The following is a 17,599-nucleotide window of genomic DNA, read 5'->3' as shown; positions in this document are numbered from 1 at the left end:
TCTCACGCCGCAGGATGTACCACTCCCTTGCAATTCTAGATCCCAAAATGCGGAACTACTTTGTAATTTTTCATAACGGAGCCAGGCTGTCGAATAGGGAACCACTCCTGAAGGTTTCTTAGATGTGTGTTGTAACCTTGAAGGGGTAGCATAATGCTGGAGAGAGATTACACCAATAAAATAAAGCTTCTGTATAAATACCCAGGGAGGCATCTACAGAATTCTTGTATTTTTTGATCAGGAAGCTCTTCACAGCGACGGGTTTGCCTTGGTACTGTGCCTGGTATATGACTGTCCCACTGCCACCTTGCCCGAGCACATGCTTTTCGCTTTCGTTGTATTCCAGGTCACTGTTTTCCAAAAATAATCTGCCAGAGATGAAATAAAGTTTAGAACGCGGTCTCCGGGCGCTTGTGACATTTAATTTTGTGACTCCATCTTTCTTTCAGCATTTTATATGGTGCTCTAAACTGGGGTACAACATGTTAAGACGGGGCTGCCCCGGGCTCTGAAGGGCCCTCCCTGAGCACCCCCCCCACCCGCGGTGGCTCCGCCCACAATGGCTTTCCCTCTTCCCGAGTGCCAACAGGCCTGGAGCTTTGAGCTCTTTGACTGCTCGCCAGCCGCTGGGTGGGAGGAGGAAGCTCGCTCTGGTAGAGTCGCTCGCTCGTCAGCCCTGACGTTAGACGGAGGGCAAAGGTTAGCCTGAATTTTCAAAGTGCACTCACATGCAGAGGTCTGCTTTGAAAGCTCGCGCAGACTTGCGTGCTCGGGAGGCGCCTCTGAAGGAAGCGCATAAATTATTTCCTTGCCTCCACTTCCCCACCCCCCAGAATGAATTGTTTGTGCAAGTAAAACCACGGGGGCGTGTCACACGCACAATTCCCCCCGCCCCCACCCAGGCAATTTTCAAAAGCCCATTCACGCACAAAAACCCTTTTGGAAATCAGACCCGAAATGTAAACTGTAAATCGTTTAACACAGGGAGGCTGATATTCAGCAGCTGGTAAGCAGGAACACCACCCGGATACTCAGAACAAACCCAGGTAGCAAGGGGAAAATCATTAGACCTCAGGTTTTATCCGCATAGCTTAAAAAGTTCCCTGGGTAAATGCTTTGAATATCCTCCTCATTCTTTAATCAGTTTAAAAGTCGAGCATTAGGTTAAAAAAAAAATCATTAAAATGGACAACAAACATTTTTGAGTACTAAGTCACTTAAAGACCTGGCGGCTAATGGTGTTTTTGGGGCATGATTGAGCCTCGTACTTGCACTCGCGGCTCACTTCCAGCTCCCGCCACCTGCCACCCCCATTCCCACTCAGTTTATCTCATTGGGCTCCTGTCATCTAAAATGAAAACTCGGGAAAATTTACATAGGTTATTTATCAGATTTTGTGCATAAAAATAATCACATCCTATGCTTAAAAAAAACCTGGCTTTCCAGCTAATAATATTTCAGAAAGGACATGAAAGGTTTCCCTGACTCGCCTTTCACTGAAAGAACCAGGTCTGTGACAAGTAACCAAATATAAGTTACACATCCTATACCCGTTTATTCCACTTGCATTATATTCCACCCATACCTTCCATACAGTGAAAAGCCTCCTACTTAAAAAGGCACAGCAAGTAATCATCCCCAGTGAGGCCTGGGGGGAAAGAACGCAGATCCAGGTGTGGCACCCCCTCAAATGGACTGACCAGTGAACAGGCGGCAGCTGGTCACTCAGTACCACAGACCTGTGGCCAGTTACTGCCCCTCTAGCATTACCTTGCAGGAAAATCAGTCATGAAAAGCTCGGGAACCAACTCCTGCAGAGGCACTGGAAGATCCGGGTGATTGGGGCAGGTCACGTAGTCCACCTGCACGGCGCTGAGGACGCAGTCCTCCATGTTGAAGTAGTGCACCTCCTCCAGCTGCCTGCCTGCCTCTGCCTGCCCAGCTCTTGCAGCTGCGCAGATGTGGCAGGGGACGAACTGCTCCATCAGCAAAGTTCCGTCACTTTCTGTAGCTGTGAGTGCTGTGGGAGCAGATCAGTGCTCGCTGTAAGACGTTTAATACAACGGGAGGCTGCAGAACTCAGCACACGTAATTTCAGATGTATATATATATATATAAATACAATCATATCTCAATTTACTCAAATGTACACATGTGGTCCATTCTGCATAAAGCAGAATATTACTTTTGTGACTAGCTTCAAAGAGATCTGCTCCCTTCATCAGGTCAGGGCAGAATAAGGGAAGGACGATACATTTACAAGGGAACTGAGGACTGCACAGTAAAAGGATGAGGGGAAGTGTGAAGAGAGGGATGAGAAGGAGGAGGCAGATAGAGAAAGAACATATCTGGACCGGCCCTGTAGCCCACTGGCAGTGCGTACAGCGGTCCCAGGTTTGATTCCTGGGCCAGGGATGTTGCAGAGGTGGTCATCACAGCCCCTGGAGGGAGTCATAACCATTGCGCAATGGTGGCTCCTGGTGGCCAGATCCAGGGGTGTGGAAAGAGCCACAAGGGCATGGCTTCTAGCCAAGGACGGCCGCCACAATGACTGGGAGTGGATGTAAAAATCGAGGAAACCCCCCCCCCCCTTCCTGCTCCCAGGCAGGTGTGCATGAAGTCTTATCCCAGCCCTGGTCCCAATTAAGCTGGAAACCCAAAGAAACTGCTGGATCACCCCCCAAAGAAAATAAAAGGCTATGAAGGCTTTGAGGGAGAAACGCAATGTCTCTCTTAAGTCCCCTTTGGTTCACAGCGTTTCATCATTCTGAGGATTTGGGGAGGTAGCCACACAAGGTCCACGTTTTATACTTCATGTCCCGCTGATCATTGTATGGATATTCAGCGCTAGCTGAGTTAACTCTGATCAGAAAAACTGCTGCCGGCCTGCTAGGGGGTTTGAATTTTTATTACAATATTCAACAAGCCACCCGGATAACTTTAGCACAATACGTGGATAAGTTCTGCTGCATATGCAATTACACGTATCTGCATAACTTTCACACTGGCCAGCTTACTGGATATCGACCTCTTTAATTTTAAATATTTTTGATTTCTCAATAGTTCTGAACTTTCACTTTAGAATCCGGATGGAACAGGCTGATCCAGAAAACTGTGCCCCCGTTCCCCCACAACAGCATGGCCTTGCTTTTCTCTGCGGTGCGCTCTCTTGTGTCTCTGCGGTGCGCTCTCTTGTGTCTCTCTTCTTAAAGTAAAAAAAATGTACCCAGGCTCCTGCTAAGGGCAGGCTGATTGCACATGAACCATTCCTAGCATCCAAAAATCCTAGTTAAGAGATGATCATTTAATCGAATACGTCCTTAAATCACAGCCGTGGCAATCGCGCGGGGATGCACCTGCATCTGAGCTGGACCAAGTGCTCCGTCATGCAGTAACATCAAGAGGCTGTTTCGCCACTTAACCCTCCTCCCTGTGCTGGGTCTCTGCCCTTGACTTTACTTCAGCTGCATTCCCACCGCCTGGTTCCACATAGGTAAAGAGCACCTTATGGAGTCAGGAGAAGGAGCTTGAGACTCCGCGACTGTGCACCGTGTGCGGGAGAGAGGACACATCTCTGCACTGCAGGTGCTCACCAGTGGGAAGTCCACCCCCGACCCCTCTTACCAGGAAACCACTGGTCTATCAGACTGTTCACGTGGTCAGTAATGAATGCCATGATTGAAAAATCTCTCACTTCCGACTGGCAAATAATCTTTATACCCCCACTCTTCTTCTTTTTCCAGTTCACATCTGAAGATTCAACACTGCAGAACAGAGAAGAAGAAAAATGATACTTAAAAAAAAAAATCCCTAGAACGCTAAATGATGAGGATGGCCAACAGTGTCAGCTAGAAAGCAACACTTCAGGGCTGCCTGCTGGCCCCAGTTTTTCAAGACAGGCTGATCCGGTCCTGATTTTACCCCCTCTGCGTGCAGGGACTTCCGGTTCCCATTCTTCTCTCATGGTGAATCCATGCCTACAGCGCAGGAGGGGGAAGGGGAGAGAATAAACTAGGACTGGATCAGCCTGTGCTGAAAACCCTGCAGCACGGACAGGATGACCTCAAATGTATCAGTGCTGACCCATGTGCTGCTCACAAGAGCACAACGTTTAACAGGCAGAGACAGCTGGAAATAACGAGCAGTGCCAAAGCTGTCCATAAAGGATTTAAAACTTGTTCAAGTTGCAATGCCCTCAGCTTTTAAGCTGACATGGAAGTGCAGAACAGTGACTTAAGCAGAGAAATATTACATTTGTAAACCCACCTTCCAATTCTACCTCCTCTACTGCTGACAGGGTGAGCCCGAGCAAGTCCCTTAACCTCGCTGGAGTTCAGCTTAAACTCTGGGACAGGGAGCCGCAAGGCTGTGGTGCTCAACCCAGTCCTCCGGGCCTCCACCCCCCTCCCCGGCCAGTCAGTTTTCAGAATATGCCTAAAGACCATGCACAACATATCTGCATGAACTGCCTCCCGATATATGCAAATATATCCATGCATAGCCATTAGGGACAGGCTCGGAGGTGGCCCCAAGGACCAGTCTGAGCCCTACTGCTGTAAGGCACGCTGCGTTAATAGAGCGGAAAGTGATTACCTGAGGTAGCCTCCATCAAAGGTGACCAGCAGACCTTCCTGCCAGTAGATGGTCTGGTTTCTTTTCACCCTGAATGTGCTGCAGCGGTTTCTCTGATTGCCAGTAAAACTGTAAATAGTAACTTTCCTGTTTCTGCTCTTCACATTCTTCTTATTTTCAAACAGCTGAAAAGCAATGGGCAAATGTCATGCACACACCAAAAAAAAAAAAAAAGAGTTTCTAGACTGCTTTTGTGTTTTCTCTTGAGTAGGAGCATGTACGTGAGTTTCAGGGGGCTCTTCTGGGTGAATTCTGTCCACTGGGTCCAAGACAGCCAAGCAAGATGCTCCAAAAGAACCCACATGGGGAACAAAACCTCAGATTCATGCATTCTCTTTCATTGAAGCAATGTTAAGAATCCTCCACAGATGACGTTTCAAGACTCTGAAAGACTTTGGTGACCTTGAAAATGCAGGCCCATCACCATCTGTGGTCAATCTTTAACACTGGTTGGGTGACAGGAATGTGGTGCCAGAGGGGGACTCAACACATTACACTACGAGGCAAAATAAAATAAATAAATGTTCTCTTCCATTAGCAGCTGGAATGGAATAGTCCTGTGGTTGAGAGCTCATTCCCCCCCCCCCCCAAGGTGCTCATTTAAAAGGCATGGAGGGTTCAAGGCAATTGAGCCACTTGACTGATGACCAACACCATACAATTTATAGCATCCCTGGGGAATGAACACTAGGTAACTTATAAGCATAAGGATCCTGGGATTTTCTTTCATTTAAAAAGAGTACTCAAGTGTTGATGCCTTCTGAAGAAGAACATTTACTGGCAAACAATGATGAGCCTCTAAGCCCAATGGGAAATTAACATTCACAAATGTCATTACTAATCCACATCAGCAGGCACTAAGAATATAGTTAAAACCACCAACTTGCTAAGGTCGGTATGCATTTCCTGGTTACCAATACCCTCAAATGCTCAGTCATTTGGGATACAAAGTTTTCATCCTGGCATTCTGACATTGTCCCAGTGGAACAAGTAAGTCCCAAAAGGAGGAGGCATCAGGCATTGGGAATCTTCCATAAGGTCACTAACTGCAAGGCATTAAGGTCATTTTGTCTTCTTGCTGTAATTTTCCTAACAGTGTGCTAGTATGTGGGATAGAGTTTGCATCTGCTAGGAGATGGAGAGATAGTGAGGTCACCGCAGGGGTATATCTAGGGTGACGTCAGCTTTGAAATCTGACTCCATCTCCCATCTGCTAGCAGAAGAGCACATAACCCACTGGTCCTGAGTCCATCTGGCTACACGCTAGGAAACAGTTATCGGAAATATCAATAAAAGCACTGAATGCTTGCGTGATGCCTCATTGTGTCTCACGCACTTAACACATCTAACACTTTGCCTCTGGCTTCACTTTGCGTCCCAGTGGCCTGTATGGATGCAAAAGACAACATCCCATGAAACTGCAATAAGGCTCTTGAAATTCAGGCAGTTTAAGTCCTCTGGAAGGAGGGGGACCTTCCTCCGCAGGCTGCACCTTAGCCCCAGCTGCGCAGATTGTGCTCTGCTCAGAGTAGCTCTTCACTCACCTGCAGGTCCATCTCAGCCAGACTGATTAACATTCGCGCTATAAACCTTTGCCAGAACCCCACGGGGACAAAGCTCATCTTGAACAGCCTCTGGACAGTGTTCCTGGAGTGATGCTGGAAGCCGTGTATATCTAGCCCAGGCTTGGCTGGCAGAAGATGAGGGAGGAGGTAGCTGTTAAAAAAAAATGTTTAAGTCAGCAAACTTAGCCCTTTGTTATCTGATTAATAGACCTAATTGTTTGATTTAAAAGTCAGGAAACCATTATGGCTGCTACTCTCTGAACAAACTTTGTCTAAACCATAAAGCAACAGGATCAGGTGCGCTGTTCAAAACATGAACACGACAGCTTCTTGACTCTCTCCCTTCCTAGGTCGCCAATCTTTTTTTCCTAATATATATTAGTTTAATATTTGCAGTCTTTTAACCCTGTTTTTAAAACCTTCCTTCCCTGGGTTTCTTCAGTGTGAGCGCTGCAATCCTGCTTTACATGGATCAACGTGGCACATTTCTTGCACCTTCCCCAGTTTACTTACATACAAATGGCGAGGGTACTTAAGCAGGAGACACATTCCTTAGGAACAAAACAAATATATTAAAGGGGGCGGCGAACCTAAATACTACTATTGCCAATTAAAGCAAAATCATCAAATTCCCTTTTGCTGGTCTAGCTACTTTTTAAGTCACTTAAAATCAAGTCAATTCATGCACTCTCTGTTCTCACCTGGGATGCGTAAGAAACCCTGCACCTCAGGTCCAGTTTATCTGTTTGTGTGCTTCAATAAAACGTTTGCACTAAAATCAAGTCAAGTCTGTTGATGGCAGTCCTTCCCATATAAAAGTGAGCCCTGCCGCTCACTTTGTTACTATGTAACTGAGATTGTGTTTAATCCATTTATGAGGCAACATTGTATCACAGTGCCCTCTCCCAATAACATTCACCAGGAAAGATACATTTGTAGTCTGTTTGCGTCGCTCTTGCTAACCTGTTATTGGCTACAGGAAGGGCAATTTCGAACTTGGCCAGGAACTGGAAATACTGTTCTTCCGTTTGTTCTGTGAACCCGGTCCCAACGAGCAACATTCTTAGGTCCTCGGCTCGGATGACGCCATTCTTGGCCACCGACTTTGAGCTTTTAATGTTGACGATCCTCTCTAAGCACTCCGACAGCCAGACGGGGTGCAGGAAATACAGGTTTCTCAATCCGTGGCTGGTGTCCGGGAAGTGAAGCAATGTCCCTGTTTCTATCAGAAAACTGATGGCTGTGAAGAGAGATGACAAGGTTGTGTTAGCACCTTTCCAGCACAGGCAGGAAAGACTCAACCAATACTGGCCCTGAAAAGAAGCAACAGTAATACAAATAAATGGATTCTTCTCCATTACATTTGTGACTCTTCGATCCTGTGCCCAGATACTCCCTTGCTTGGGTCTATGGCAGAGCTGCCCAATAAGGCTTAGAGTTGCTAAGCTTGAAAGATTGAGTGACCCAGTTAGGTCTGACCTCCTTTGATTGCCTAAGGGCTCCATTTGCCTATCGGTGGTTAAGAGATGGTCGACATACAACATGCTGGCCCTCAATTTAAAAAAAGACTGAAGTGATTGTTCTTCAAAGAATAATTAAGGTCGTTCCTCCAACGTAATTTTTGTTTGAAAACACGGTAAAGTCCAGTGACTTCTGTGAAGTCAATAGGGTTTGGCTAAATCTGCACACACAGAAACATGCATCTGACATATTACCACACAGGAACTTCACTTTAACTTGCAGTGCTGAATAAATGACAAATGCAGATTTTTCGGCTAATTAAGACATTCTCTAACACACCAGCTTGCAAGTCTTCATAATCCCGGATATCGTTTTCAGGACTGTGTTCTAGAATCTTCTCAATCTGTTTGTCTGTTAGATATTGCACCTCATCTTCCTGGTCTCGTCTCTGCTGCTCTGCCAGGATAGCTTCTTGCAGCTTCAGGTAGCTTCTCGGGACCTGCATACCAAATCAGATGGCAAGGTTTGTTACAAGACTTGCTCCTGACTGGTCAGCAAAGCTGGGAAAATTTAGTTTGTTTGGACACCACGGGCAGCTCAATATTCCAACTGCTGCAGACAAGTACGCTTAAAACCAAGTTTAGCAGTAAAGAAAATGAAGGCTGAAACATCAGATGTTATGGCTCTGAGTATTACTGGTTCTCTAAAACAGATTCCCATTGTTCACAGAAGTCTTTGATGTGTTCAGTAAAATGGGTTGGTTTAATTACCGAAAGTTTGTCTTGTGACTGTCAGAAGGGAAGTCAGAGACACTCAACGGTCTCCCAGGATGGCCTCCGAAAGATACCCACCAATCTCCCGACGAGTCTCTGTGAGCCAATGGTGCTGCCGACATCTTTCAAGCTGCAGGCCGTGTTGAAAACCAGCTGGCGCAGTCCATCAAGGCCTTCCAGGGTCTTACAGGACAGCTCACTGCAAGAGCAGAATCAGGAGGCACCAGGCTGAGCCCAGAACAGAAACCGTACAATAGCTACCCGCAAGCGACAGACATTAAGAAGAAGTGTTTGCAACAAACACAGCCTACACCCATCCCACATAACCAGGAGGGTAGACAATTCTCTGTATAATTAATTGTTACATCCCACAGCTAGCAAGGAGGGCTAGAGATGCAGACTTTGTTACAAGGAATATGCTGTAACTACAAATAGTGGCTTAAGAAGTAGATAAACTACACATGGCGAGTTTGCCAAAATAATCAAAGCAAAACTACACAGGTAAAGCACACATGAAAAGACCTGCACAAATGTGTTATTGCTTTCTTCTGTGGATACTGCTCTGAAGGCAAAAATATGCATTTAGTTTTGATAACTGAAGTTACCCGGGTAAGTGGCTCTGGGTGGGTGGGCAAGAATCAAAGCGTTTTACCCTCAGAAAGGGCTTTCATTGCTGCCCTCCCTGTGAGCAATTCTCAAAATGCTCCCTCGTAGACACGAGGCTGACGGGACTCTGCACCAGCTCAGCACTGCTCTCCCTTTCATCCCTGACCCGGGAAGGAAGCCCCCCCTTGGAGATTTGCACCCAATATTTCTGTGGATACGTGAACCAAGCCTGCCGACTTCCCCTGGTAAAAGTTGATGCCCATGCCTACTCTGCATGTGGAAAGGGAAGGCAAGTTCGGACTGCCACTTTACCCGGGTAATGGATTTTGAAAATTGCTCTCTTATTGTAGTAAGAAACGGTGAGCGCGGAGAGAACGCAGTGCACGGTACATGCTGAGGAGGAGGATAGGAGTGGAGGCTTACTGTAGGTGCTTGAAAGTAATATCTGGAAAACCCGTTGCCCTCGATCCAGACGGAGACCGACACAGTGCCAGCACATATGCCCTCAACGTGGCAATCCTTTCCAGGCGAAACTTTGTTTCAATGAGGTCCAGATGTGTCCCTACGACTAACACGGCAGCGTTGGGAGCCTTCGCCTAGAATACAACGTGTGGACCACTTACAGCATGTTAAATTCCTATAAGCAAAGCCCAGTTTACATTACTGCTGTATGGCTACAGGATATGCAGTCTGTCTACCATACTTCTTCCTGGCTGAGCTCTTTTCACCATGGTAATTGCTCCTTCATGGGAGACCAGTGCCCTTGTGTGATTGGCTGTGACCACCCTTCCTCTGTCTCCTGACTCCCCAGCACCCTCCATGCACTGCTGGTCCAAAGAAGAGGAGCCAAGTGTGGTCAATAAAGACTGCTACTTATCCCAACCTCTACTCAGGCTGTGTCCTCTCTTCCACCAAACTTATCCCAACCTCTACTCAGGCTGTGTCCTCTCTTCCACCAAACTTATCCCAACCTCTACTCAGGCTGTGTCCTCTCTTCCACCAAACTTATCCCAACCTCTACTCAGGCTGTGTCCTCTCTTCCACCAAACTTGGGGGTATCAAGGACTGGATTATTTTTGGAGCTTTTAGGGAGGCTCACAATCATAAAACACCCAGCCACAATCAATGTCGCTTGATATAAACTCTTATATGTTACCGATTTCTAACGGCACCACCCATGTTATTTATGAACTATATTTACTTTGTTATAGGTGCCCATCTGCAAACCGTTATGATGGTGTAGTACTTAATGACGGTATATAAAAACTCTCAAATAAAATAAATAAAATAAATATACAGATGCAATAAGATCAGAGTCAAGTTTTTGGCCTTATAATATCAGACAAAGTTACTATAAAATCAGGAAAGCATAAAGAAATGTTTCTTCATGGAAAGGAAGATAGATGCAAGGGATGCCTCACCTGTGGGGGCTAAGTGAGGGTTAAAGCTTGGGATAAGCACAGAGGATCCTTAGCTGTGAGGGAGTGAGGGGTAAAGCCTGGGATAAGCACAGAGGATCCTTAGCTGTGAGGGAGGGAGAGGTAAAGTCTGGGATAAGCACAGAGGATCCTTAGCTGTGGGGGAGTGAGGGGTAAAGCCTGGGATAAGCACAGAGGATCCTTAGCTGTGAGGGAGTGAGGGGTAAAGCCTGGGATAAGCACAGAGGATCCTTAGTGATGGGGGAGTGAGGGGTAAAGCCTGGGATAAGCACAGAGGATCCTTAGTGATGGGGGAGTGAGGGGTAAAGCCTGGGATAAGCACAGAGTATCCTGAGCTGTGGGGGAGTGAGAGGTAAAGCCTGGGATAAGCACAGAGGATCCTTAGCTGTGGGGGAGTGAGAGGTAAAGCCTGGGATAAGCACAGAGGATCCTTAGCTGTGGGGGAGTGAGGGGTAAAGCCTGGGATAAGCACAGAGGATCCTTAGCTGTGGGAGAGTGAGGGGTAAAGCCTGGGATAAGCACAGAGGATCCTTAGCTGTGGGAGAGTGAGGGATAAAGCCTGGGATAAGCACAGATGATCCTTAGCTGTGGGGAAGTGAGAGGTAAAGCCTGGGATAAGCACAGAGGATCCTTAGCTGTGGGGGAGTGAGAGGTAAAGCCTGGGATAAGCACAGAGGATCCTTAGCTGTGGGGGAGTGAGGGGTAAAGCCTGGGATAAGCACAGAGGATCCTTAGCTGTGGGAGAGTGAGGGATAAAGCCTGGGATAAGCACAGAGGATCCTTAGCTGTGGGAGAGTGAGGGATAAAGCCTGGGATAAGCACAGATGATCCTTAGCTGTGGGGAAGTGAGAGGTAAAGCCTGGGATAAGCACAGAGGATCCTTAGCTGTGGGGGAGTGAGAGGTAAAGCCTGGGATAAGCACAGAGGATCCTTAGCTGTGGGGGAGTGAGAGGTAAAGCCTGAGATAAGCACAGAGGATCCTTAGCTGTGGGGGAGTGAGGGATAAAGCCTGGGATAAGCACAGAGGATTCTTAGCTGTGGGGGAGTGAGGGATAAAGCCTGGGATAAGCACAGAGGATCCTTAGCTGTGGGGGAGTGAGAGGTAAAGCCTGGGATAAGCACAGAGTATCCTGAGCTGTGGGGGAGTGAGGGATAAAGCCTGGGATAAGCACAGAGTATCCTGAGCTGTGGGGGAGTGAGGGGTAAAGCCTGGGATAAGCACAGAGTATCCTGAGCTGTGGGGGAGTGAGGGATAAAGCCTGGGATAAGCACAGAGGATCCTTAGCTGTGGGGGAGTGAGAGGTAGAGCCTGGGATAAGCACAGAGTATCCTGAGCTGTGGGGGAGTGAGGGGTAAAGCCTGGGATAAGCACAGAGGATTCTTAGCTGTGAGGGAGTGAGGGGTAAAGCCTGGGATAAGCACAGAGGATCCTTAGCTGTGAGGGAGTGAGGGGTAAAGCCTGGGATAAGCACAGAGGATCCTTAGCTGTGAGGGAGTGAGGGGTAAAGCCTGGGATAAGCACAGAGGATCCTTAGCTGGGGGAGGGAGTGAGGGGTAAAGCCTGGGATAAGCACAGAGGATCCTTAGCTGTGGGGGAGTGAGGGGTAAAGCCTGGGATAAGCACAGAGGATCCTTAGCTGGGGGAGGGAGTGAGGGGTAAAGCCTGGGATAAGCACAGAGGATCCTTAGCTGTGGGGGAGTGAGGGGTAAAGCCTGGGATAAGCACAGAGGATCCTTAGCTGGGGGAGGGAGTGAGGGGTAAAGCCTGGGATAAGCACAGAGGATCCTTAGCTGGGGGAGGGAGTGAGGGGTAAAGCCTGGGATAAGCACAGAGGATCCTTAGCTGTGGGGGAGTGAGGGATAAAGCCTGGGATAAGCACAGAGGATCCTTAGTTGGAGATAAGTAAGGGGGAAGCTGAAGATTAAGTAGGATCTCTCACATTGCATAAGAAAGGACATGTGTACACTGGCAGTGCCTTTTGGCCTTTAGCTGCTCTTGTGTTCTGTTTTTAGAGAAGTCAATATTTAGCGAGCCGGGAAGTTGTGCACTTATCCAAACTAATGTTCCACTGGATACACCTGGCTGCAGTTACCCAGGTAACTTAGGAGAGTCATTTTTCCAACAAGACACTGAATATCGGTGCTCACTGGCTAAAATTTAACTCCCAGCGCCATCTCTTATTACCTGGCTAACTTCTGTGCCATAATACGCTACCTGGGAAAGATTTAGCTAGGGAGCAGGGTAAATTTCTGAAATCTCAGCTTTTGTCCAGGTAACACCAAAAGTTACCCGGAGAAAGCCTCAATACTGACCTCATCATATATGCAGTGAAAAAGATTGGGAATAGTCCACCACTGCAATACACCGAGGCGACTCTGATGGTGGAATTTTAAAATAAAATCTGCTCTAATCTACAGAGATCTGTGAACAACGAAATGCACAACCTGAGCTGAGAAGAGTGACAGGATGCCTGGACGTGATGCACTGACAAAACCAGGTTACTGCACTAAGGACTTTCTCATCTGTCCCTCCGTGTTTTGAAGAGGGGGCAGATTTAGAAACAGAAAGAGAAACTCCCAGACACTGTAACATTAAACCTAAATCTGGACAGCCAGTACCGCTGAACTGAGCACCTGCAGCCCTGCCATTGTGACCTGGGACCGACTCGGCTTCAGAGTAATGCTCGAGGCAAATGGTTGATGTCCGCAATGGTCAGCTCTCTTCCAAGAACCTCAGGGCCCCCCCTACAGCTCCTAAAACCTCTTAATGAGGAGAAAGGCAAGCCACGTCTTACCTCTATGTTCAGCAGCCAGAACTGCAGGTTTGCTACAGCCTCTTCTCCCAGCGCCAGGTTCCAGACAACCACGTACAGCGCTTTGTCCGTGAAGAAGCACTGGTTGACTGTGGACATGCTTGCTGGGCCCCCAATGTCCCAAATATTAAACTCCACTGAATCGACCTACTTTCACAAAAAAAAAACAAAAAAACAAAATAAAAATATATATATATATGTAGAAGTAGAAGGAAAGAAATAAGATTTAACAGAGAGGCTGAAAGAATGCAACTTTGCTGAGCTCTGAAGAGGTTTACAGCTTCTATAAATTTACTGCACGAAAAAGATAGCAGGAAAGTGACCAGAAACGTCCTCTCGTGAGTTTCTGCCACTTGAGCGGATCTCAAGCAGATGGAGACTATGGTTAGCCGATCGCAGTACACGGAGAAGTGTTATTATGTACAAGCTTACACATTAAGGACAGCACAGGAAGCCAGTGCAGCGCTCCCTCATAACACCACTGATTAATGCTCAATGCTGCTCCAAGAGTGCTTCTAGGGCTCCCAACAAGAACTGCACTACAACGGTCCACTGGTGACAAAACTAATGCCTGCAACACAGAGCGAAACCCCCCAGTCTGTCACTTGGGCATGTAGTGATAGATCTGACTCAATCCAGACTCCCAGGTCCCTCACTTTGCAGGAGAAGGGGGCATCATTCATGAGGGAACAATTGAGGATGTTAACCTCTGTTCTGTTATGGAGCATCAGCAACCACTGCTTAAAAGTCGACAAATAAATGCAGCCTAAAGCAATGTTTCCGAGCCTGTCACAGCTTTAGAAATAAAGAATCAAATGTTATTGTGGCAATATAGATGTTGAAAGAACTGCCTGCAACACAGAGCCCCGGAATATATTGTACGAAGTAGAGACATCAGAGCCAGTCCTCAATTGTTGAGTTCATCCAGTCGGGTAACACACAAACCAGTCGAGCACCGTGCGCCTGTGATTCCAATGTCATTCAGTCTCAACAATGACCGACAGAGTCAAATGTGGCCGAGATATCAAGTAATACCAGCACATACTCAATCCCATTATCAAAACCTTGCCTAAAAATATCAAGCGTAGATAACAAAATCTCCACATAAAGCACTTCCTAAAGCCAAGGTCTCAGATCAGCCATCTGCACTGCTTGTTTTGTGCTGTATGTGGTACCAGGCATCCTATATGGCTATTGGCTACAAATCAAAGTTTATAATAAGCTATTGCTCAGTAGGGTCCCAAAGAAGTGAATCAATTCTGCTTTTAAGAATTTATGGAAGTCTAGCTAAAGTGGGCCACTCTTATCACTTCCAGCCCTTGTAGTGTTGGACTGAATTAATTCAGTTTGAGTCTTTGGAAGTATTCAGTAACTCTAAGAATATTTCACCTTAGTGGTGATCCCAGGGGGTCTTTGCAGCTCCCAGCTGGTCGTCGTGATGGTGTTTCCACTGTGCGTCAGCTGAGATGCCCGGCCTGTCTGCAGGATTTCACTCAGGGTGGACTTTCCCTGTCGGGGAGGACCCACGATGATCATCTTCACCAGCCTGCACCTCTCTGCTCGCCGAAGCTGAGCCCGGAGATAGCCCAGCACTGCTCCAGATCCTGCTGAGACCATCAAACAGTGAGTACAGAGCAAGCTATGCAGTGTCAGTAGAGTACAATCACTATTAAGGATTCCCCCGGGACACAGAAGTATGTCTCTGGCCGAAGGCAAAACAAGGAGCCTTAAGAAACTAACATTTTAACTTGGTTCTATTCGGTTAAACAGGGAGGCACTGGAAGAAGTTAGTCTGGTAGATGCTGATGAAATCTCTGTCACTGGAGGCTTTTAAGAGTTGAGTAGAGCTTCCCAAACCTGTCCTGGCAACCTCCAAGCCAGTCGAGTTTTCAGGACATTCACAATGAATATGCATAAGATAAATCTGCATACCCTGGAAACCCAGTATATGTAAATTTGTTTCATGCATATTCACCGTGGATATCCTGAAAACTCTGTGGGGCTGTGGGGGGTACCAGGACAGATGAACATCTGCTGGCATGGCTTTAGGTAGGAGGCAGAGAAAGCACTAGATGACCTGCTGAGGTTCCTTCACCGGCACGGACAGTCTGAATAAGTTAGCAAGTGATTCTGGGGTGGCTGCTTAGTAGCCAGGCAGCACGCAGGCCACAGGGTTGGAACGCTCTAACCACGGTAAATAAGGCAAATGAAACAGCTTTCATAGCAGGAGCCACAGTAAAGCCAACAGGAATAGCTTTGATAAATTATACTAAACCAATAGCTGATGTTATGTTAAACATGGAGTCCACTTGTGTTCCCTAGTTTAATTATTGCTCAGTGCAAGTGATGGAATCTGATGTTCCTCACACACCCCGCAGAGCAGAGACAGTGCAGGCCGCAGAAGCAATCCACCTCAACCTGCCTTTGGGAATGGATAGGGATCCACCTCTAGGAATCACAAGGGAGATCGATCCTAGCCAGAGCCAATTTGTGTAGGCTATTACTTGATGCCAACTGTGAAGATGATGTAGCAAAGGGAGCTAGACCTAAACCAGCAATCTTTTATCAACAACTGACCTGAACTGGAGACAAAGTGGAAATCCCTGCACCCATCCCCTGATCCCTCCTAGAGGGGACAGGCTCTGTATCCCTGTGCCCATCCCCTGATCCCTCCAGTCCTAGAGGTGAGAGGTTCTGTATCCCTGCACCCATCCCCTGATCCCTCCAGTCCTAGAGGTGACAGGCTCTGTATCCCTGCACCCATCCCCTGATCCCTCCCAGTCCTAGAGGTGAGAGGCTCTGTATCCCTGTGCCCATCCCCTGATCCCTCCAGTCCTAGAGGTGAGAGGTTCTGTATCCCTGCACCCATCCCCTGATCCCTCCAGTCCTAGAGGTGACAGGCTCTGTATCCCTGCTCCCGTCCCCTGATCTCTCCAGTCCTAGAGGTGACAGGCTCTGTATCCCTGCACCCATCCCCTGATCCCTCCAGTCCTAGAGGTGACAGGCTCTGTATCCCTGCACCCATCCCCTGATCCCTCCCAGTCCTAGAGGTGAGAGGCTCTGTATCCCTGCGCCCATCCCCTGATCCCTCCAGTCCTAGAGGTGAGAGGTTCTGTATCCCTGCACCCATCCCCTGATCCCTCCAGTCCTAGAGGTGACAGGCTCTGTATCCCTGCTCCCGTCCCCTGATCTCTCCAGTCCTAGAGGTGACAGGCTCTGTATCCCTGCTCCCTCCAGTCCTAGAGGTGACAGGCTCTGTATCCCTGCACCCATCCCCTGAGCCCTCCGGTTCTAGAGGTAATAGGCTCTGTATCCCTGCACCCATCCCCTGATCCCTCCAGTCCTAGAGGTGACAGGCTCTGTATCCCTGCTCCCATCCCCTGATCCCTCCAGTCCTAGAGGTGACAGGCTCTGTATCCCTGCTCCCATCCCCTGATCCCTCCAGTCCTAGAGGTGAGAGGCTCTGTATCCCTGTGACCATCCCCTGAGCCCTCCAGTCCTAGAGGTGAGAGGCTCTGTATCCCTGTGACCATCCCCTGAGCCCTCTGGTTCTAGAGGTGACAGGCTCTGTATCCCTGAGCCCTCCGGTCCTAGAGGTGACAGGCTCTGTATCCTGTGACCATCCCCTGAGCCTTCCGGTCCTAGAGGTCACAGGCTTTGTATCCCTGTACCCTCCCGCACTCAGCCCTCTAGTCCTAGTCCAGTCCTTCTGTACCAGTCCTGTTTATAAATATACATTTATTTATTTTTAATTTTTATATACCGAGGTTCCTGTATAATATACATATAATATAATATACATATAATATAATATACATATAATATACATATAATATAATATACATATAATATACATGAGCAAGCCAAGAAAATGATTCACTTCCCAAAGTTCCTTTAGAGAGTTAACTTGAAGCCAGCTAAGTGCCTGAGGCAGACTTACCTTCCTTTCTGATCTCTGCAGGCACATTACTGATGTTTAATTCTTCAATGTCCAGCTGCCAAAGACCAGCCAACTGTCCAAGCTCAGGAGGAAGCTCTCGGATGCCAGGATTACTGGAACAGACAATATAAGAGGGGCTCTAAGCAAGCTTATTACTTCCTTCCCTCAAGACAGCAGACTAAACCCTGCTGAGTCAAAGCCTTTCATCAGGGCAACATTTTGGGCCAATACTACAGTAGAAATAATGGAAAAGGGTCTTGCTGGAAGACCTGCTGCATAGAGCTCTGAAAGAGACTGGGGGTCAGCTCCCCAGGACGCATGGTCCAAAGCCCCTCCACAGTAACTTGCACTGAGATCACTCGTTTTCAGC

General features: G+C 47.7%; 1 protein-coding gene across 23 annotated transcripts in view; it reads right to left on the bottom strand.

Moving 5' to 3' along the window:
* The window catches only part of LRRK1 (leucine rich repeat kinase 1), a 195,782-nt gene that overhangs the window by 127,459 nt on the left and 50,724 nt on the right, over positions 1-17,599 (bottom strand). For 22 of the 23 annotated variants that reach the window (XR_003852414.1, XR_003852404.1, XR_003852406.1 and 19 more), the window contains 12 exons: positions 17,230-17,342; positions 14,679-14,896; positions 13,272-13,436; positions 9,461-9,633; positions 8,510-8,630; positions 7,998-8,157; positions 7,161-7,437; positions 6,177-6,348; positions 4,594-4,757; positions 3,625-3,764; positions 1,771-2,020; positions 202-368 (listed from right to left, as the gene is read on the bottom strand). Coding sequence is in view for 6 of the 23 variants with exons in the window: in XM_029575179.1 (XP_029431039.1) it covers positions 202-368; positions 1,771-2,020; positions 3,625-3,764; positions 4,594-4,757; positions 6,177-6,348; positions 7,161-7,437; positions 7,998-8,157; positions 8,510-8,630; positions 9,461-9,633; positions 13,272-13,436; positions 14,679-14,896; positions 17,230-17,342 (2,120 nt within the window). In the remaining 17 variants the exon portion in view is untranslated. The remainder of the gene's footprint in view (positions 1-201; positions 369-1,770; positions 2,021-3,624; positions 3,765-4,593; positions 4,758-6,176; positions 6,349-7,160; positions 7,438-7,997; positions 8,158-8,509; positions 8,631-9,460; positions 9,634-13,271; positions 13,437-14,678; positions 14,897-17,229; positions 17,343-17,599) is intronic. The other variant, XM_029575181.1, reaches the window with a different exon arrangement.

Source organism: Rhinatrema bivittatum, chromosome 13 (genome assembly GCF_901001135.1).
Source record: "Rhinatrema bivittatum chromosome 13, aRhiBiv1.1, whole genome shotgun sequence".
In the NCBI taxonomy this organism is placed as follows: domain Eukaryota; kingdom Metazoa; phylum Chordata; class Amphibia; order Gymnophiona; family Rhinatrematidae; genus Rhinatrema; species Rhinatrema bivittatum.
This window is presented reverse-complemented; position numbering and strand designations above follow the sequence as displayed.